Source organism: Saimiri boliviensis, chromosome 3, assembly GCF_048565385.1.
Source record: "Saimiri boliviensis isolate mSaiBol1 chromosome 3, mSaiBol1.pri, whole genome shotgun sequence".
Lineage (NCBI taxonomy): Eukaryota > Metazoa > Chordata > Mammalia > Primates > Cebidae > Saimiri > Saimiri boliviensis.
Genome location: NC_133451.1, coordinates 65,261,628 through 65,284,984, shown reverse-complemented (window position 1 = coordinate 65,284,984; position 23,357 = coordinate 65,261,628). Strand labels below are relative to the sequence as shown.

Below are 23,357 nucleotides of genomic sequence, written 5' to 3'. Positions count from 1 at the left end.
CTTATCCTTCTTATGGCTGCATAGTATCCCATGGTGTATATGTGCCACATTTTCTTTATACACACTATCACTGATGGGCATTTAGCTTGGTTCCAAGTCTTTTCCACTGTGAATAGTGTTGCAATAAACATATGTGTGCATGTGTCTTTATAGTAGAATGATTTATAATCCTTTGGGTATATACTCAGTAATGGGATTGCTGGATCAAATGGTATTTCTTGTCCTAGATTCCTGAGGAATCGCCACACGATCTTCCACAATGGTTGAACTAATTTATGCTCCCACCAACAGTATAAACATATTCCTATTTCTCCACATCCTCTCCAGCATCTGTTGTTTTCCAACTTTTTAAAGATCTCCATTCTAACTGGCATGAGATTGTGGTTTTGATTTGTGTTTCTCTAATGACCAGTGATAATGAGCTTTTTTTCATGTTTTTTGGCTGCATAAATGTCTTCTTTTCAAAAGTGTCTGTTTATATCCTTCATCCATTTTCAATGGGGTGATTTGTTTTTTTCTTGTAAATTTGTTTCAGTTCTCCATAGATTCTGGATGTTAGCCCTTTGTTAGATGGATAGATTGTAAAAATTTCCTCCCATTCTATAGGTTGCCTGTTCACTCTGATGAGAGTTTCTTCTGCTGTGCGAAAGCTCTTTGGTTTAATTACATCCCATTTGTCAATTTTGGCTTTTGTTGTCATTGCTTTTGGTGTTTTAGTCATGAAGTGTTTGCCCATGTCTGTGTTCTGAATGGTATTGCCTAGGTTTTCTTCTAGGTTTTTTATGATTTCAGGTCTTATGTTTAAGTCTTTAATCCATCTTGAGTTAATTTATGTATAAGGTGTAAGGAAGGGATCCAGTTTCAGCGTTCTGCATATGGCTAGCCAGTTTTCCCAACACCATTTGAGAACCTTTTCCCCATTGTTTGTTTTGGCCAGGTTTGCCAGAGATCAGATGGTTGTAGATGTGAGGTGTCATTTCTGAGGCCTCTGCTCTTTTCCATTGGTCTATATCTCTGTTTTGGTACCAGTATCATACTGTTTTGTTACTGTAAACTTCTAGTATAGTTTGAAGTCAGGTAGTGTGATACCTCCAGTCTTGTTCTTTTTGCTTAGAATTATCTTGGCTATACTAGCTCTTTTTTGGTTCCATGTGAAATTTAAAGTAGTTTTTTGTTTTGTTTTGTTTTTGTTTTTTTAATTCTGTGAAGAAAGTCAGTGGTAGCTTGATGAGGATAGCATTGAATCAATAATTACCTTGACCAGTATGGCTATTTTCATGATATTGATTCTTTCTATCCACGAGCATGGAATGTTTTTCCATTTGTTTGTGTCCTCTCTTATTTCACTGAGCAGTGGTTTGTAGGTCCTTCACATCCCTTGAAAATTGTATTCCTAGGTATTTTATTCTATTTGTCGCAATTGTGAATGGAAGTTTACTCATGATTTGGCTCTCTGTTTGTCTATTATTGACGTATAGAAATGCTTGTGATTTTTGCACATTGGTTTTGTATCCTTAGACTTTGCTGAAGTTGCTTAAAGATCAGCTTAAGGATAAGCAACTCCCATGAGAAATTTTGGGCTGAAACTATGGAGTTTTCTAAATATAAAATCATGTCATCTGCAAACAGACAATTTAACTTTCACTCTTCTGTTTGAATACCTTTTATTTCTTTCTCTTGCCTGCTTGCCTTGGCCAGAACTTCCAATATTATGTTGAATAGGAGTGGTGAGAGAAAGCATCCTTTTCTTGTAATGGTTTTCAAAGGGAATGCTTCCTGCTTTTGCCCATTGAATATGATATTGGCTGTGGGTCTGTCATAAATAGCTCTTATTATTTTGAGATGTGGTCCATCAATACCTAGTTTATTGAAAGTATTTATAATGAAGGGTCTTGAATTTTATCAAAGGCCTTTTCTGCATCCATTGAGATAATCATGTGTTTTTTGTCATTGGTTGTGTTTATGTAATGGATTACATTTATTGATTTACATGTGTTGAACCAGCCTTGCATCCCAGGGATAAAGCCAACTTGATCATGGTGGATAAGTTTTTTGATGTGCTGCTGGAATTGGTTTGCCAGTAGTTTAGTGTGGATGTTTCACGTCGATATTCATCAGGGATATTCACCTAAAATTTTCTCTTTTGTTGTTGTATCTCTGCCAGCTTTTTGTATCAGTATGATGCTAGACTCATAAAATGAACTAGGGAGAAGTCTAGTTTTTTTTCTATTTTTTGGAATAGTTTCAGAAGGAATTGTACCAGCTTTTATTTGTACCTTTGGCAGAATTCAACTGTGAATCCATCTGGTCCTGGGCTTTTTGTTGTTGGTGGTGGTGGTAGGCTATTAATTACTGCTTCCATTTCAGAACTTGTTATTGGTGTATTCAGCAATTCGACTTCTTTGTGATTTAGTCTTGGGAGAGAGTATGTTTCCAGGAATTTAACCACTTCTTTTAGATTTTCTAGTTTATTCATGTAGAGGTGTTTATAGTATTTTCTGATGGTAGTTTATATTTCTGTGGTATCAGTGGTGATATTCCCTTCATCATTTTTTGTTGTGTATATTTGATTCTTCTCATTTTCTTCTTTATTAATAAGTGTGATGTGGTGCTGAGAAGAATGTATATTCTATTGAATTGGGGTGGAGAGTTCTGCAGATGTCTATTAAGTTGGCTTGGTCCAGAGCTGAGTTCAAGTCCTGAAGGCCCTTGTTAATTTTCTGCCTCGTTGATCTAATATTGACAATGGGGTGTTAAAGTCTCCCAGTATTATTGTGTGGGAGTATAAGTCTCTTTGTAGGTCTCTAAGAACTTGCTTTATGAATCTGGGTGCCCTGTATTGGGTGCATATATATTTAGGATAGTTAGCTCTTCTTGTTGCATTGATCCCTTTACCATTATGTAATGTTCTTCTTTGTCTTTTTCGATCTTTGTTGGTTTAAAATCTGTTTTATCAGAGACTAGGATTACAGCCCCTGCTTTTTTTTTTTTTTTGCTTTCCATTTTCTAGGTAAATCTTCCTCCATCCCTTTATTTTGAGCCTATGTGTGTCTTTGCATGTAAAATGGATCTCCTGAATACAGCACACCATAGGGTCTTGACTCTTTATCCAATTTGCCAGTCTGTGTCTTTTAATTGGGTCACTTAGCCTGTTTACATTTAAGGTTTATATTGTTATTTGTGAATTTTATGCTGTCATTATGATGCTAGCTAGTTGTTTTGCCTGTTCACTGATGCAGTTTCTTCATAGTATTAGTGGTCTTTAGAGTTTGATATGTTTTTGCAGTGGCTGGTACCAGCTTTTCCTTTTTCTGTTTTGTGCTTCCTTCAGGAGCTCTTGTAAGGCAGGCCTGATGATGACAGAATCCCTCCATGTTTGCATGTCTGTAAAGGATTTTATTTCTCCTTCACTTACGAAGCTTAGTTTGGCTGGATATGAAATTCTGGGTTGAAAATTATTTTCTTTAAGAATGTTGAATACTGGCTCCAACTCTCTTCTGGCTTGTAGAGTTTCTGTTGAGAGATCTGCTGTTAGTCTGATAGGCTTCCCTTTGTGGGTAACCTGACCAATCTCTCTTGCTGTCTTTACCATTTTTTTTTTCTTCATTTCAAACTTGGTGAATCTGATGATTATGTGTCTTGGGGATGCTCTTCTTGAGGAGTATCTTTGTGGTGTTCTCTATTTCCTGAATTTGAATGTTGGTCTGTTTTGCTAGATTTGGAAAGTTCTCCTAGATAGTATCCTTAAGAGTATTTTTCAGCTTGGTTCCATTCTCCCCATCACTTTCAGTTACACCAATCAAACGTAGATTTGGTCTTTTCACATAGTCCCATATTTCTTGAAGGCTTTGTTTATGCTTTGTCATTCTTTATTCTCTGATATTGTCTTCATGCTTTATTTCATTAAGTTGATTTAATCTCTGATATCCTTTCTTCTGCTTGATTGATTAGGCTATCGATAATTGTGTATGCTTTATGATGTTCTTGTGCTGTGTTTTTCAGCTTCATCAGGTGATTTATATTCTTCTCTAAACTGGTTACTCTAGTTAACAATTACTCTAAACTTTTTTCGAATTTCTTAGCTTCCAAGCATTGGGTTAGAACACGCTCCTTTAGCTCAGAGGAGTTTGTTATTACTTACCTTCTGAAGCCTGCTTCTGTCAGTTTGTCAAACTCATTTTCTGTCCAGTTTTGTTCCCTTGCTGGCAAGAAGTTGTGATCCTTTGGAGAAGAAGAGGCTTTCTGGTTTTTGGAATTTTCAATTGTTTTGTGCTGGTTTTTCCTGATCTTCATGGATTAATCTACATTCAGTCTTTGATGTTGGTGACCTTCAGATGAGATTTCTTGTTGGACTTTTTTGTTGTTGTTGATGTTGATGCTATTTTTTTCTGTTTGTTAGTTTTCCTTCTAACAGGCCTCTCTGCTGCAGGTGTGCTGGAGTTTGCTAGAGGTCCACTCCAGAACCTGTTTTCTTGGGTACCACCCACAAAGGCTGCAGAACAGCAAATATTGCTGCCTGTTTTTTCCCTCATCCCAGAGGAGCTCCCGCCAGATGCCAGCTGCTCTCCTTTATAAGGTGTCTGTCAATCCCTGCTGGGAGATGTCTCCCAGTCAGGAGGCATGGTATTCAGGGACCCACTTGAGGAAGTAATCTGTCCCCTTGCAGAGCTTGAGCACTATTCTGGGAGATCCACTGCTCTCTTCAGAGCCGATAGGCAGGAATATTTAAGTCTGCTGAAGCTGTGCCCATAGCCACCCTTTCCCCCAGGTGCTCTGTCTGAGGGAGATGAGAGTTTTATCTATAAGCCCCTGACTGGGGCTGCTGCCTTTCTTTCAGAGATGCCCCACCCAGAGAGGAGAAATCTAGAGAGGCAGTCTGGCTACAGTGGCTTTTCTGAGCTGTGAGGGGTTCTGCCCAGTTTGAATTTCCTGACAGCTTTGTTTACACTGTGATGGGATAAGTGCCTACTCAAGCCTCAGTAATGGTGGACACCCATCCCCACACCAAGCTCAAGCATCCCAGGTCAACTTCAGAATGTGGTGATGGCAGCAACAATTTCAAGCCAGTGGATCTTAGCTTGCTAGGTTCTGTGAAGATGGAATCTGCTGAGCTAGACCACTTGGATCCTTGGCTTCAGCCCCCTTTCCAGGGGAATGATCAGTTTTGTCATGCTGGCATTCTAGATGCCACCAGAGTATGATTTTTAAAAAACCCTTCTGCAACTAGCCTGGTGTCTGCCCAAATAGCCACCAAGTTTTGTGCTTGAAACCCAGGGCTCTGGTGGAGTAGGCACCCAAGGGAATCTCCTAGTTTGCAGGTTGAAAAGACCATGGGAGAAGCATAGTATCTGGGCCCACATGTACCATTCCTTATGGCACAGTCCCTCATGGCTTCCCTTGTCTAGGGGAAAGATTTCTTGTGCTTTCTGGGTGAGGTGACACCCCACCCTGCTTTGGCTCACCCTCCTTGGGCTGCACTCACTGTCTAACCAGTCCTAATGAGATAAGCCAGGCACCTCAGTTGGAAATGCAGAAATCACCTGCCTTCTGTGTTGCTCTCACTGGTTGCTGCAGACCAGAGCTCTTTCTAATCAGCCATCTTGCTGGCCACTTTACTCAGCACCTTTCTAATCATAGCATCTAATCTTGGTCTCACTGTTCAAAAACCTGATTCTTTAAAAACAGCTAATATATAGTTATGAATCCACTAATTCATAGTTTCTTGTAGTTTTGCCCAAAGTCAGCAATTGTCTGCCAGTTGAGTAACTTAATAATTGAACCTCCACAACTGCTAATGTTTGACTGATGTACCCCTTGACAATTCCATTGCTAAATTCTAATGTTTGGAATTTCCTGTCTAAGCTAAATTTTAACCTGGAGAATCTGAGATAGATCAGGTTAAATAAGGTAAAGAAGATAAAAATCATTCCAGATACTGGAGAATGCTGGTTTTCAAAACAAAAAATATTATAGTGCTATTTGACCTTTCAACATCCATTTCCTATCTTGTCACATCAACTCCAATTTGTTCCGGTAGTGGACTGAGATACCTTGCCTCAGGAAGTAGACTCTAACCCCAGACTATGTTCAGAAAATGCTAATCAAAATGCCATTAAATAGTGATTGATCCAAGTGTGGACAGGTAATTCAAACCTACCCAGTGAAACATAAAGGAAACTTTATGTTGAACTTCCTTCTTACAGGCTGAAACTTCCATCCCAATATAAAGGCTAATCTTCGCTACGAGAAAGCCCATTACCTGTCTCCCAGCTTCTTTGTATTTTGATGTGATGACTGAAAATGTAATACCCATCTTGTGAACATGATGAAACAACCAAGAGAATCACAGAGATGCCAGCTCTGACATCAAAACATGGAACAAAAGCTGAAAGTGACTTAACCCCAGACTATTTGAGGCAGAGTTCAAAGTTGTCATTTTTTCCAAACACTGATGCAGTGTCTTCACACTGCTCTTCATCTCTTCTCTCACTCTGCTGCCCAACATTCTGTCAGCTGCCTGATACATTTTAAGGATAATATCATTTGCATTCAGTTCTCTAACATCTAAAAAATTCTATGCCTTGTTTATGAATTCATTGTGAATGCTAAAACCAATAAATCGTGTTTCCATTATGATAGCTATGTTAATGATTATTTTAATGTTCTAGTAGGACCAAGTAGTGGGCTATAATTACATATCCAATATAACATCTGAGACACTCAAAGGAGAATGTCAACTTCAAAGAAATTCTGTTTCCTTATCTGCACCATTAATAGCTCAAACTTTAAGTCGACTATATATTTGGAGTATTTATTGCTCAAGTGGTATTTAGATTTTATTTTTCCTGGAGTTTCTGATTGCTTTTGTTTTCTTTTTAGGTATATAAACATATGTCCTCTTCACCATATCTTCAATATTTTACAGATTCTACCTCATTGTTGGAATCTAGCACATTATTTCCCCTGAAATCTACTAACTGCTATTGGTCTATTAACTCTGTATTGGATTGGTGTCATAATATCTGGGTCACCACTTTCTTGTACAACTTTTTGTTTTTCTAGAAATTTTGAATTGCCTTTAAAAAGGCGGGGGCTTTGTCATATGTTCAAGCTTTCAGCCATTTATCCATTCTATGGGGTACTTTTTTAAAATGTGCTTTTGCCAAGACTTCTGTTCTCCTAATTTAGAGTGTGTGTGTGTGTTTATATGGAGTCTTGCTCTGTCACCCAGGTTGGAGTGCAGTGGCACAGTTTTGATCACTGCAACCTCCACCTCCTGAATTCAAGCGATTCAACTGCCTCACCCTCCTGAGTAGCTGGGATTACAGGTGCATGCCATCACACCCAGTTAATTTTTTGTATGTTTTTAGTAGAGACGGAGGTTTCATCATGTTGGCCAGGCTGGTCTCAAACCCCTGACTTCAAATGATCTGCCTGCCTTGACCTCCCAAAGTACTAAGATCACAGGCATGAGCCACCACACCCTGGCCCAAATTTAGTTTTGACTGGTTGTTTACTAGGCCTGAGGTACAGTGATTATTCTGGACTTTATTGTTCGACAAGGTTGAATCATTATTTTTTTTTTACCCTAACTCTTTGTGTCAGTCAAATCCTTCATTGTGAAGTACATTCATAAGTAATTTCCTAAGAACAGTTGAGTAGAATATGAACATTTGAAATTTGAAGATTTCTACATACTGCATACTTTATTCAATATACATTTGATTGATAAGTTCGTTGGTTCTAGAATTTTAGGTTTAAAATAATATTCTTCCAGAATTTTGAAGACATTATATTAATATCTCCTAGTAAACAATTTTGCTGTTGCAAAGACTGTTACAGCTTGGTTCTGACTTCTCTGTAGATAGGCTTTTTTTTTTTTCTTCCTGTATTTCCAACATTACAGGGAAAGATAGCCTTTTTTTTCTGGGCAATTTTAAGATACTTAATCCTGTGTTCTGAAACTTTTATTTTTGGTAATCTAAAATTCTACAGTGTTATGAGTATGTATTTTTATTTATTGTTGTTCTGGGCACTCAGATTTGTATCTGAAGACATGTATCTCCTTTCTTCACTGAGAAATGTTCTTAACCCTGAGTTCTAATTTGATTGCACTGTGGTCTGAGAAACTGTTATGAATTCCATTCTTTTGCATTTGTTGAGGACGCTTTTACTTCCAATTATGTGATCAATTTAGAGTAAGCGTGATTTGGTGCTGAGAAGAATGTTGATTCTTTTGATTTGGTGTGGAGAGTCCTGTAGATGTGTATTAGGTCAACTTGGTCCCAAGCTGAGTTCAGGTCCTGGATAGCATGGCTAATTTTCTATCTCATTGATTTGTCTAATATTGACAATGGGGTGTTAAAGTCGCCGACTATTATTGTGTGGAAGTCTAAGTCTCTTTGTAGGTCTTTAAAAACTTGCTTTATGATTCTGGATGCTCCTGTATTGGGTGCATATATATGTAGGATAGTTACCTCCTCTTGTTGCATTTATCCCTTTATCATTATGTAATGCCCTTCTTTGTCTCTTTTGATCTTTGTTGGTTTAGAACTTGTTTAATCAGAAACTAGGACTCCAACCCCTGCTCTTTTTTGTTTTTTATTTGCTTAGTAAATTTTCCTCCATCCTTTTATTTTGAGGCTACGTGCATCTTTGCACATGAGACAGGTTTCCTGAATACAGCACACTATAGGGTCTTGACTCTTTATCCAATTTGCCAGTCTGTGTCTTTCCATTGGGACATTCAGCCAATTTACATTTAAGGTTAATATTTCTATATGTGAATTTGATCCTGCCATTATGATTATAGCTGGTTATTTTGCCCGTTAGTTGATGCAGTTTCTTCAAAGCATAGTCTTTACAATTTGGTATATTTTTGCAGTGGCTGGTACCAGTTGTTTCTTCCATGTTTAGTGCTTCTTTCAGGAGCTCCTGTAAGGCAGGCCTGATAGTGACAAAATCTCTCAGCATTTGCATGTCTGTAAAGGATTTTATTTCTCCTTCACTTATGAAGCTTAGTTTGGCTGGATATGAAATTCTGGGTCAAAAATTATTTTCTTTAAGAATGTTGAATATTGGCCCCAACTCTCTTCTGGCTTGTAGGGTTTCTGCTGAGAGATCTGCTGTTAGTCTGATGGGGTTCCCTTTGTGGGTAGCCTGACCTTTCTCTCTGGCTGCCCTTAACATTTTTTTTTTCTTCATTTCAACCTTGGTGAATCTGATGATTATGTGTCTTGGAGTTGCTCTTCTCGAGGAATATTTTTGTGGTGCTCTCCATATTTCCTGAATTTGAATGTTGGCCTGTCTTGCTAGGTTTGGGAAGTTCTCCTGGATAATATCCTTAAGAGTGTTTTCCATCTTGGTTTCATCCTCCCTGTCATTTTCAGTTACACCAATCAAATGTAGATTTGGTCTTTTCACATAGTCTCATATTTCTTGGAGGCTTTGTTCATTTATTTTCACTCTTTTTTCTCTAATCATGTCTTCTCATTTTATTGTATTGAGTTGATCTTTAATCTCAGATATCCTTTCCTCTGCTTGATTGATTGAACTATTGATACTGTGTATGCTTCACAAAGTTCTCGTGCTGTGTTTTTCAGTTCCATCAGGTAATTTATGTTCTTCTTTAGGCTTGTTATTCTGGTTAGCAATTCATCTAACCTTTTTTCCACGTTCTTAGCTTCCTTGCATTGAGTTAGAATATGCTCCTTTAGCTCAGAGGAGTTTCTTATTACCTACTTTCTGAAACCTATTTCTGTCAATTCATCAGTCATTCTCCATCCAGTTTTGTTCCCTTGCTGGTGAGGAGTTGTGATCCTTTAGAGGAGAAGAGGTGTTCTGTTTTTTTTGTAATTTTAGCCTTTTTGTGCTAGTTTCTCCCCATCTTCATGGATTTATCTACCTTTGTTCTTCTATATTAGTGATGTTGATACTATTACTTTCTGTTTGTTAGTTTTCCTTCGTCAGGCCCCTCTGCTGCAGGTCTGCTGGAGTTTTCTGGAGGTCCACTCAAGACTCTGTCTTCCTGGGTATCACCAGTGAAGGCTACAGAACAACAAAGATTGCTGCCTGTTTCTATCTCTGGAAGCTTTGTCCCAGAGAGGCTCCTGCCAGATGCCAGCCAGAATTCTCCTGTAGGAGGTCTGTTGGCCACTACTGGGAGTTGTCTCCCAGTCTGGATACATGGGAGGGCCAGGGTCCCACTTGAGGAGGCATTCTGTCCTTTATCAGATCTGAAACACTGTACTAGGAGAACTGCTGTTCTTTTCAGAGTTGTCAGGCAGGGACATTTAAGTCTGCTGAAGCTACAGCCACAGCTATCCCTTCTCCCAGGTCCTCTGACCCAAGGAGCTGCAGTGGGCTCATCCAGTTTGAACTTCCTGGCTACTTTGTTTACACTGTGAGGGTTCAACCACCTACACAAGCCTCAGCAATGGTGGATGCCCCTCCCCTCACCAAGCTCACATCCCAGGTCAGGTCAACCTCAGACTGCTGTGCTAGCAGCAAGATTTTCAAGCCTGTGGATGTTAGCTTGCTGGGCTCCTTGAGGGTGGGACCTGCAGAGCCAGGCACTGAAGAGAATCTCCTGGCCTGCTGGTTGTGAAGACCATGGAAAATGCCCAGTATCTGGGCTGGAACTCACCATTTCTCCCAGAACAGTCTCTTGTGGCTTCCCTTAGCTAGATCCTGTGCTTCCTCAGTAGGCAACACCCCACCCTGATTCAGCTCATTCTCAGCGGGCTGCACCCACTGTCCAACCAGTCTCAATGAGATGAACTGGGTACCTCAGTTGGAAATGCAGGAGTCACCCACCATCTACGTCGACTTTGCTGGGAGCTACAGACGAGCTGTTTCTATTTGGCCTTTTTTTTTCTTTTTTTCTTTTTTTTTTCTTTTTTTTTTTTTTTTGCAACGAAATCTTACTCTTGTCCCCTATGCTGGAGTGCAGTGGTGCAATCTCAGCTCACTGCAACCTCCACCTCCTGGATTCAAGCAATTCTCCTGCCTCCGCCTCTCTAGTAGCTAGGATTTCAGGCACCTGCCACCATGCCTGGCTAATTTTTTTTTTTTTTTTTTTTTTTTTTTTTTTTTTTAGTGGAGACGAGGTTTCACCATGTTGGCCAGGCTGGTCTCAAACTCCTGACCTCATGTGATTCACCCACCTTGGCCTCCCAAAGTGCTGGGGTTACAGACATGAGCCACTGTGCCCAGCCTAGAATGATTTTAAAAGCTATCTTCCACTCTCTATTTGTTTTCATATAGTTTATATTTTCTATTAATTTCAGTCTTTCTCTGTGATGCTTAAAGGATTTCTTCAAGTGTTTTGTAATTCTTACTGTCTTATCTATACATTTTACATTTTAGAACTTGAGAGAAATATTTGACAGGGAGCTTTATGTCTTCAGGAGAGTATTCTTATACCTTGCTAGTTATATAGAAAGGTAACCAGTTATTGTCAGAATGAGGAGAGCTTTTTTCTTTTTCTTTACTGGTTTTATAATATTTTATAATATCTCTTATCAAATGATCCATCAGTTCCATTTTTTCCTTAAAAGTATTTCTCTGGGAGCTCACCACCCTCTTTTCTGATCCAAACCAGTTGCTCTTTAGGTCTGCTCCATAGTTTTTATTGTGGGATATTGCTTTATCATAAAATGGGAATTTGGGTTCCTAATTTCTCCCAAGGCAATGGTTCAATTATTTTATAGAAGAACCCTCTGATCTTTTACCTATAGTAAGAGCCAGGCACCTCAGGTTGATTGACGAACAGAGGTGGGAGAGGGAGTTCTATATACAGTAGACTCCCATTTGTTGTTTGGTTTGTGCAGTTTCAGTTACCCACATTCAACTGCAATGCAAAAATATTTAAAATTCCAGAAATAAGTAATTTATAAGTTTTAAATGGCCTGGCATTCTCAGTAGTGTGATGAAACCCTGTGTTATCCTCTTGCATCCTGCCTGGGATGTGAATATTCTCTTTGCCCAGTGTTTCTACACTGGCTATGCCACCATTTTATTGCTCATTTAGTAGCCACCTAGATTATCAGATTGACTGTTGCAGTATTGCAGTGCTTGTGTTCAAGCAACCCTTATTTTACATAATAGTGGCCCCAAAGAGCAAGTCTAATGATGTTGGCAAATTATTATAATTGTTTTTTTGTTATTGTTGTTAATTTCTTACTGAGCCTAATTTATAAATTAAACTTTATTTATCATAGGCATGTATCTATAGGAAAAGCCATAGTATATATGGGATTTGGTACTATCCACTGTTTCAGGCATCCACTGCAGGTCTTGGAACATATTCCCTAAGAAGAAGGGGAAATTACTATACACACATACTATAGACACCCACTCTCAGCCAGCTCCACTTCCCATTCCCATTCTCAGTACTACCTGCAATGTCTGAGTCCAAACCTTTGTGAGATTCTCTTGGCCATCCATCTATGGCCTTTACTGTGGCTTACTTTGCATGTGTTTTGGTCATCAGCTGGCTTCATCATTCAAAGTTGCATTTGCCTGTCATCATTCTTAACTTTGTGGGAGTCTTCTCTACCTGTGCCCTCTTCCATAATGTTTTTATTAAGAATCATTGTAATAAAATCTTTGAAAGGAGAGGTCCTGGTTCACCAATTTGTATAGAAATTATTTTTATATTTTAAAAAAAATACATTGGAGACAGGGTAGAAAGTATATGTTTCCTTTCAATAGGAAAACCTGGCGGTATGGGTACCAGTGGGGAGGCTAATTTATAATCCAGGTAGTAGATGATGGATATCTAAACTAGTGTATGGATCATGAAGATATTTATAAAAAGTTGATGATTTCAATCTGCTAAGGAGGTAGAGCAGTACTGGTGGTTCATTGAAGGAGTGAAACAAGAGGTGGGAATTAAGAATGACATTCAGGTGTGTGAACTGAGCTACTACGTGGCTGATGGCATTCTTTGTGACATAGGGAACTTGAAAGATGTGCTTCAGTGGGATAGATGGGCGAGTTTGATTTGAATAAGTTAACACATGTCATTTAAATCCAAATGTTCTGAAATCACTTGCATATCTAAGTCAGAAGCTCAGGAGAAAGATCTGGACTGAAAATGATTTTGTAGTTATGAGAATATGGATGCTATTTGAAGCCACAGGAATACGTAGGTGTAATTGCTATGACAGAACAAGAGGAGCAAGAGTCAGGCCTTGGAGAGAAATCTGGAAGAATATAGGTATGAAAAGGACAAGAGGAAGGTGAGCTCACAAACGAACCTAGGAAGAAAGAGAGAGACAGACGAGTTAAACACTGATAATTTATTTGAGGAAGAAGAGATGTGACAAGTTCTAAGAAGATTTAGGCATAAATATATGAGAAAATCCAGGAGACAGTAGTGTCTAGAAGCTGTACTGCCCATCTGATGCACCCTCCTGGCAAAGCCTAACTTTGGATTATTGCAATGGTTTCCATTGGTCAGTCTGCCTCTGTCCATCAACTCTCCAATTTAGTCCTTATTCTGGGCAAATCTAATGCACTGTTTTCTTCCAAAAACCCTTAACAGATTGCCACTGCTCTTTAATGTCAGGCCAAACTCTGGGCTGCAGAAAGGGTCCCATGGTGTCAAATACTGCTGAGATGTACACCATCTCCAGGAGACACATCATGGACCTTGTTTTCTCAGAAACTATCATCTCTGAAAAGCTTCATTCAGACCTTACCTGCTCAGATCACAACCTCCTAACCAGCCAATGTGTTCAGTCGGATACATTTTGCTGCTGCTTTGGCCCCTTCAGTCTTAACTGCCATGGTGTTTCCTCTGCCTAGGCCAATCTGCTCACCGTCTACCTGCCTTCTTTCACACATGCTTTGCTCTTCACTCAACTATCCCTCCAAGGACCACCCAGTATCCATTAGGTCAGGTTTACTCTCCCATTTCCCCATCCTTTTCCTTCACAACACTTACTGTAATTCATAATACCGTATTTACCATTGTTAAATTTATTATATATCTCCTCTTCTAAAACACACAATTCATTAGGGCAGGGACTGTATCTTTTGTTTGTTCATTTCCTTAACCAAGCAAAGAGTCTTGCACACGTATGTCCCATTATTATTAAATTGAACTAATGCATGCCAATTCTCTGCCTGCACCATTTTGTTTTACAGCTTCCAGGTTTGAAATGTCTTTAACCACTTTCTTAATTCCACTTCAGACTATTTGGCTGGCAAACATTTTCTCACAAAAACCTGGCAGATTGCTTTGAGACTTCCTAACAATTTGGCCTCTTATTCCCACAATGAATTGTTACCCGCTGTACCCAGCACATACTTCTATTGTGGTACTTAGACATTTTTGTTGTACTCCTTTGACTACATGTCTTTCTTTCTCACTTGAAGGTAAGCTACTTGAAATTAAGAATCATGTCTTATTTTTGGTTCTTCAGCAACTACCTCATTCAGTGTTTATCAAGGATGAATGAACAAAAATCAAATATGGCTTAATATTGTCTTGATGTCCCTAAATCATTATTCAGACCATTAATTACAATGTATTTTTACCTTTAAGATATTTAATCAGGTTAATAATTTAATCAGTGGATTTCAGTCAATATAAAAGCAACATATTTTAAGATCAGTTGTGGTGTCCTGCCACTGTACTAGATAACCCAATTCTTAAGTAATTGAATATGTTTTGTACAGTTTTAAAGTATCTTCTTTCTCTCTTCCTGTCAGGACTAAGCTGTTAGTTCTGGCTACAGCAATTCTCTTATCAATAATTTTCTCTGTTGTTTCTAATTGCTTCCATTTCAATAAATCTATAGATGACCAAGCTTGTTAACATTTTGAATAAAATGAGCACTAATATATTCTGAATGAGGATTTGAGACCTAAGGTGCTCAAGCTGTCATGCCTAGACCTTGAGAAAGATGACTTTGTAGTTCAGAGGGTTTTGTGTTGTATCTCCTAGTTCTCAGAGCAGGGGTCAGATAGGCTGTGTAGCATAATGAAGAGTTGGTAAAATGCAAAAGCATATGCGCAAGTATACTCTTTTTCATAATATACTAAATATAATTTGATCTAATTCCTTGACTTTTATTGTTATGCATGGCAATATTATTTAATGACTCTTCTGTGTGTATGTGGAAGATACAAATTCTCCCTAATTAGAATCTATTCTGTGTGTGGCTTCTGCTGCTGCTTCCAGCTCAATGATAAAATCCAAATCCCATTCCCTAACCCCCATCATCACCACCACTATCAGTCTCCTCATGCTCAGAGCTATTTTCTCTGTTTTCAGATTAAAGGATTAGGCCAATGTCACTGCCTCATTATTCTTGTTTTTATGTCACCTTTTATTGCAACCAGCAGTTCTCTCTTATCATTTCTATTATTTGGTCCCCACCCACCCAACACTGCCACTCTCTGATTATAATTTTGGACTGAAGTTTCCTAGAGAATTTTGAATATTACATGAATCTTAGATAGACCCAGCAAAAGTGTATATACTGTATCTTCTGTGAAAAATTATTCTAAGATTTCATTCATTAGAATAATTATTTTTTAGTAAGTACTTATTATGCTTAGCAGTTTGTTTTTTGTTTGTTTTGTTGTGAGAATTAATTTACTCTATACCTCATCCTGGATTCAAGAAAATAGTATTTTATATTTCACTATATAAAAGAAGACAATACTATCTTCTCAAAAGAGACCATTCCTATTGCTCTTAGTTGGACCTATTTTTTTCTTCCTTTGAATCTTTGCATAATAGTATTTCATTAATACTTACAATTCTTAGAATCTTTCTTAAACATATAATTTGGACACTAATGGTATCCTCCTGCCTGAAGTAACTAAAGCAATGTCAGACAAGGATTCTGACTTGCTCATCTTTGTATTCCCTGCAGCACCCAAAGAAATAAAATAAATAATAAGCATTTAACAATTATATGAGGGATTGAACAGAAGCACTTGACACGCATAAATGCATAAAGTTACTTTATTTTAAGTATACATATAATTTTGAAAAATATAAATGCTAAAATATCTCATCTTCTTCATCTCTTAATTCCATAAAAGTCACAATAGAAAGCTTCATAAAACTGTAAAATACTATAATGTTATAGGAATTTTAGGATTTATATTGGAAAAAGTTATTAGTAATATATTGAAATGTTTTCTGTTCTTTATCATTTTGTTCCACCATGTTGATCTACTTCATTTAAAATAAAAAGATGCATCATTTCTCTCTCCAAAGTTAATAAAGACTTAAGAGAATAAAAATAAGAATATCTGAAAGTGCGTATTGATTCTGAAAAGTAATGTGTACGAATATGTACCAGCCATGAAAATGGCTAAAAAGAGGCAACTATTCACTCTTTTCACATTGTAGGACTGGGACAAAGTTGCTTCTGGCTCTAAAAGTTTCACTGGATGACTTTAGCCCTGAGTTGCAATATTTGCCTAGGAAACAGAATTCTTGCTTTTTATACGTACCCATAGAGCACAATGAAATGAGCCAGGAAATCAGACATACCTAAATTTCTGACCAAAACACAGCTTAACTGGTTAGAGTATTACAAAACTTTTTTTTTTTTTTCAGGTTGCAATGAAGCTTAGTGAAATCATTTGAAAACTTCCATGGTCTTTCAGATAGTGAAGTGCTATAAAATATCACTTAATTGTACCCAGCCACTTGGTGCCACTGGGCTTCATGCTCATGCGTGAAGAGCAGATGTGAAATATCATGAAATATAAATAAGAATATCTCAGGTTCCTGCACCAAAATCATTAAGTAGTATGAAAAGGATTAAAGAAGGCTTTGTCCCATCCCTGAACAATGTCAACCTCTGTAATACAACTCAAATGGTTTCATTTTGTTTTTAAAATATAGTCAGCAGTCAATACATTTCAAGTACTTTAACACAGTTAAAAAAGGAACCAAAAAACTCGGAAGACAATCATTCTCTATTAAACACCAGTATATAGTTAATAAAAGATTTACTCTGTGTGGGTTGGTGCATAAGCGTAAAATACAGACAAACTGAATTACAGACAGCAGACAACTGTTTTTCCTCCACTCTTTAAGGTGGAGGGCTGAGGAGAGAGGTTTTTGTTTTCCTACTTCTTAAGTCAGTAAATCTCCCCAGCCGCACTTCTGAAGCTTGACTGGGAGAAGAGGCAGGGACATTACTGCCTCTGGCACACAAAACAATTAGGATTCCAAGCATTCATTTCACACAGTAGAGAAGATGACTTTTGTCAAGGAAAACAGTGTGTCCAAGAGATTTTTCTCCCAAACACAAAACCAGGGGCTATGCCCCTTTGATAAGGCAGACGCTTGGCTTAGTTCTCTCTTTTCTTTCAGTAGTGTTTCTCCAACCACAGCCAGGACTTTCTGGTTAACAACAACTCTGAGTGTACTTTGCCTTTACCTCTTGAATCTTTTATCTCTGAATTCATATCATGGAGAAAAGGGAGAAACACTTATAAAAAAAAATTTACGGTTGTAATTTGTGTCCAGTTTGCACAGAAACAAAACCACCGCCAAATATGGCTCATTCTTAGTCAATGGGTAAATTCAGTTAAAATACTGATGATTTGGTGTCTCTATCTGAACCTCAGGTTTTGCTTGTTAGTTTGGTTAACTACTTCTGTTCCTTTGAAAATAATGACATGTTGAAAAACTTTCCTGGGTTCTAGAATATTGAAAGGATTTGATATTAACTGTTTATTTAGCAATTGTAAGATACTATTCTGTGTTCATGTCATAAATACCAATATGGATCATAAACAGAAGTACATACAGATTTTACCTCTACTCAGAGGCTGAAAGATGAGTTTGAGTTAAGTTGCTTCAGGAGTTCTTTGAAAGGTATGGAGAGGGCAGTGAAACAATAAATACTTGATTCCTGATCAGAAAAGTAAGCTTTATCTAGAGTTTTTATAAAAGTAAACAAAAGTACCTTTAACTTAACAAGATCACAGGTTAAGCTAAATGTACTATACATGGTTTTTACACAATTTATTGATGCTTCCATCAGTAAAGAAAAAGGGAAAGCCTTCTTATACAGGTTTTTATTAGGGTAATAGAAAGCTAGATAATATAGAATAATTATTTTAAGATAGCCCTAAATACAAATGTGATGCCAAAATTTGGCATGTGAGGTTTTAACACAATAGCATATAATTCACCACTATTATTTTAATGGAAAAATTGGGTTCATTTTTGTCTAATTTGTATAAATTAAAAGTTTTAAGAGTATCAGATACTGTAAAACTGACAGCTAACTCAGGATAATAAAATTTTTGTAATCAAAGTTACAAGAAGACAGAATTATAATTTAATTAACATAACAATAAATGGTAATTGATAAGTGCATATTATCAAACCAAAAAATGTGGTTTCATTCTGCTTCTAGTATACTCTGCAACAACTGGTTATAGTTAAGATATATCACAGTTGTGGTTATATGAATCCAAACTTATAATTTCAACACTTAAACTGGTTTCTTAATATACATTCATAATATGTAATGTATCATTAAAAACATTACATTTAAATACCATGTTAAATTTGGTTAATGTCTAATTTTCAGTATGGTACTTTGAAATATACATACATATAATATGTACACAAATATATTCTAAATGTCTCATACAAAGAATAATTGCCTTTCCATCCTAGGAAAATTGCATGAGAGCACTGTTACAATGTACTCTGCAGGTCTGCAATCCCATTACATTTTATAGGTGTGTAAATGGGCTATTAATTACTTCTATGATTTTGTATTATAAATATGAGCTATTATATCAATTATAATGACTGATACCTGGGAAGTATACTATATTTACCCTCATTTTCATAAGGACAGACTTCTTGGACCCTTGATGAATGTTTTCAAATGTGGTTTAGGTTTCATGAAAACTGGCACAAGAGACTCAACGACTTTGCCCTCTGCCTACCATCACTCTTTTGCTTTCTACTATTATACATATATGCACCAGCCATACACAGAGCACATACATAAACACACAAATATTTCAAAATGAGAAAATGTCTAACAATACTGCATAGGACACTGACGTGGTAATACAATCAGCATATGTACCCAGATGCTACTATTATCAGAACATCGGTTATTCTCATGACATAGGAGTTTGTCTCTTCTCCCTCAGTCTCCTTCATAGAACAGTTAAGTTTCTTTTAAAGAAAGGGAAAAATTGATGCTTAGAAACATGGTGTTTTTAATCTGATCTTGCCTTCTGGCTTACCCTCGAGATTGTGTATTTGTGTGTGTATGTATGTGTAAAAATCACATTATATACAATACAATTTTTACAGAAAGCCTGGCAGCTACAAATAAGAGGTAGAACTACTCAAAACTATGTTTCCTGCTGCAGGAAAAAATTCATTTTCTTTACAGTAATTAAAAAAAAGTTTTAAAAATTGACAAAAAATAAGTTGCAGGTTAGGCCCCATAATTTAAACAACAAAATCTAGGAAGAAAAATATTCTTCAATGTACTCAACAGATAAGTTCATTAAAGGGTTAAAAAAAGTTGCATAGGAAAAAAGGGACATTCCAGCACTTGCTACAATGATGGCAATAGGGAGTAAAGTACCTTCAGTTTTTCTTCTTTTGATAACTCTAAGATTAGGGTTTACAAGCAAGAGCAAGTTAGAATAGCAGCACTTTTTCCAGTCCCGGAGAGCTCTATAAGAAAGAAGGGACTCTGTCTGGAGGTCAAGGTTTGTTCTACCAGACAAAGACAAGCCAGTAAGCACAGCTCCAAAGCTAAAGTTGTAAGTTCCTTCAATATTTTAATAAAAGGTGTTATAAAATCCTTAATACTTTTATCCTCTGCTTAATAGAGGCAAAGGACAGGGTCTGTGCATGTCTTGAGTGACAGAAGAATTGGGTTATCAGAGGACACATCTGAACGTTTAAGAACAAAAGGGGGATTCCTCAGATGCTGTTTTTAAAGAACGGCGCACTATTACCTTGATCGTATCTATGCAAGAGAGAAGCAGAGAGAGCACTGTATTATTTGGCCAGTGACCAAAAACTGAGACAAAACGAAAGTTAAAAAATAAACAGCCAAACAAAAACGAAGAACATGAACAACAAAATGTCAGTTTTAAGAAAGACAAATAGGTTACAATGTAGTTTCTGTTCCCTTGCTCCTCCAGAAATAATCATTGTCTTCAGGCTCAAGTTCTATTCTAATTTGAGGCACAACTTTTACTGGAGTTCTAGGAGGACTAGAGAAAATGAAGAACAAAAAACTAGTAAGTAAATCAGATTTTCTTTATCATCTGTCAAATGTATATGCATTGTATAGAAGTAAAATGTGTCCTTCTTTGTTCTCTTTTAATACTTATATCCTCTTTGTCTATTAAAAACAAACATTTTAAAGGGGATGAAGGTATCAGCAGAGTAAAAAAATTCAAGTAAAATATTTCAGCAGATCTCATACCTAGATTAAAACAATAAAAACAAACACAAAAGGAAAAGAAGCACTACCAGGTGAGCAATGCTGTCCGAAATTAGGGGACAAAAAGGCTGACATAATAAAAACATTCAGAGATTTCAGAAAATCAATTAGAACCTGAAATCTCTAGAATTTTGTTAAGAGGGAAGGAAACCACTGAAGAAGAGCTATCAGAAAGTGCCAGTTACCAGCCAGGCACGGTGGCTCATGCCTGTAATCCCAGCATTTGGGGAGGCCAAGGCGGGTGGATCACCTGAGGTTGAGAGTTTGACACCAACGTGGAGAAACCCCGTCTCTACTAAAAATACAAAAATTGGCTGGGTGTGGTGACACATGCCTGTAATCCCAGCTGAGGATTGCAGGGGACTCGTTTGAACCAGGGAGGTGAAGGTTGTGGTGAGCCGAGATCGGGCCATTATATTCCAGCCTGGGCAACAAGAGTGAGACTCTGTCTCAAAAAAAAAAAAAAAAAAAAAAAAAAAAAAAGTGCCAGTTATCTCTTCAAAGCAGGGATGACACCAAAATTAGAAGAGCTAATGCTGATCCTGGGCTGTGAATTAATGAAAGATTCTATTATTTTTAAGAGTAAGTAGATCTCTTAGAATGCTTTCTACTAGTAAAAGCTGGAACAAGTTTTGATCACTGAGTAATTTATTTAAGAAAAATCATAGAGAGGAAGGAGAACAAGAAGTTCTGTCAATAACCCACCATGAACTACCTTTCTGTGGGGCAATTATCCCACAGAACAACGTAAAATATGGGGCTCTCCTTTACCTTGGCAAACCGAGTGACTGAAGGAAAGGAATTTTATCAGCATGATGTGTGGCGTTCAAGGAATGTTGGTGATCTTTCTCCTAAAAAATAAAATATTTTAAAACATAAATAGTAAGTCTTTGGTAAAGTATAAAATAAAAATCTTCACAAAAGGATGCATCTTCCATAACTAGAAAGAGTAAAAAAGTCAAGTTTAGACACTTCAATAAACAATGTATTAAGCTAAGACTCTAGTGTGATGAAGACAAAATCACTTAGTTTCCTTTACTTTAGGTTTTCTGAGAGGGGTCACTGTTGTCTTGTCAGTTAGAAGGACAAACAGCAAATCATTTTTAGAGGGTGATAGCATTCTCCTAAAGTCTAAGGCTTGCTCTTGGATTTCCTTCTATCTTCAGAATTCCTAAGTTGGCCTTGCTGTTGTTCACAGGGAAAAAAAGATTTTTTTTTTTTTTGAGTTATTTACTTATACCACAACACTGCTTCTATCAGTTTTGTTCTTTCATGGATGATAAAGATCAACATGACATTAGGAAACATTTCAGGCAAAATGCTCATGTGTATTTCATTTAAGTAAATTTCTAATATCAACTTGCAATTTTTCCCTTAAAAGGGGTTTTGAGAAGGTAAAGGACAATTGGCACATAAACTTTGTCCGTGACTCTCAAATGCTGGCTAGTGATTTTTTTAATCGCTTTTACATTTATTGATATGGGGCTATTCCAGATTATAATGCCAACAGAAAACTTACATGCTAGGCACATGTATGTTACTATCTGCTTTTGCTGTTAATGTTCCATTGATAAAAAATGAAGTCAGAACATGGTTTGAGGAGCTTAAATTCAAAAAGAAATCTGTAACAAAACTCCATTAATAGGAGTTAACAGAAATTAGCCTCAGTTACAAGTTATAGGTTACAAACTGGAACCAACGGTAAGACTACTTTAGTTCTTTGTTCTTGAATTCCATGCTGGTAGCCAGCCTCCCAGATGGGTCTCAGAGATCCCTGTCTCCTGGTATTTATGACTGTGTAATTCTTTCCCACAGTGTTAAGAGTGTGGGTCTGCACAACCTTCAGAATATGACAGAAGTAATCTGTTACTTCTGAGATTAAGTTATAAAAGACTGTAGCATCTGTCTTAGTTTCTTTCTCCTTTATCACTGGCTTTGAGAGAAGCCATATCATGGGCAGCCCTATGGAGATACCCACAGGTAAAGAAACAAATGTCATGCCATGGCCCTCATGAGTGTGCTTTTGGAAGCAGATCTCCAGCTCCAACCAACTCTTCAGAGACTAAAATATTTAATGGGACCCTCAGGGAGTGGATACCTATGCTGTCAAGAATGTTTATTATAGAGATTTGCAGAAGAAGAATCAAAACCTGGTCTGTTCTAGAATTCATGTGTTTCCTTAAAGTCTTAGCACAAATGACTTTATTTTGGTTTGATTTGGTTTGGTCTGTTGGGGCCTAGTGCATGAGCTTAGTTCAGAACAATGGCATCCCAGAATATTGTTTAAAAAAATTCCACCCTTTTAACCAAGTTCATTTCCTCTTGTCTAGAGACCATCAAGCTTCAGATGATCATGGAACATAGGTTTCAGCCAGCCAGTTCCAGGTGAAGATACCACCCCTGTCCATCAAGGAGCTACCCTGCCTCTACTAGACAAAGCAGGAAGAAAGTTCAGTGATCCACAATAGGTAGGTACTATGCCCCAAGCCAGAATGAAGCAGATACAGAAAAAAACCACTGGTCCCTCTGCTTCCCATGAATCTTTAGGGAGATCACATCTCTCAATGAGGAGATGAGGCAGGAAAAAGGTCTGGAGGCAGGGAACGTAAGGCTGAGTCACACTTCAGCTACAATATCCTCTCCATGGGGCGTAGGCCAAGTAAATGACTTTGTAACTTTACTTCATCCTCTTCATTTACATAGGGCACATCCCAAGTAGGGGGTATTTAAACTCTCCAAAATTTTGTAATGGGAGCCTTGAGCCCCTATGCTCAGGCCCGCTCTCACACTGTGGAGCATATTATCGTTTTCAAGAAATTCCTTCATTTTTAAAAAAAAGTCTTCGGAGACTCAACCCCAGCTGATGACAGCTTT

At 37.5% G+C, this 23,357-nt stretch overlaps 1 protein-coding gene across 7 annotated transcripts in view; it reads right to left on the bottom strand.

The window, feature by feature from the left end:
• Nucleotides 1–19,705: 19,705 nt before the first annotated feature.
• Nucleotides 19,706–23,357, bottom strand: part of SLC4A4 (solute carrier family 4 member 4) — a 500,506-nt gene continuing 496,854 nt past the window's right edge. For all 7 annotated transcript variants that reach the window (XM_074396248.1, XM_074396247.1, XM_039468271.2 and 4 more), the window contains 2 exons: nt 21,255–21,334; nt 19,706–20,250 (listed from right to left, as the gene is read on the bottom strand). In XM_074396248.1, the coding sequence (XP_074252349.1) occupies nt 21,291–21,334 (44 nt within the window). In that variant the 3' untranslated portion in view covers nt 19,706–20,250; nt 21,255–21,290. The remainder of the gene's footprint in view (nt 20,251–21,254; nt 21,335–23,357) is intronic.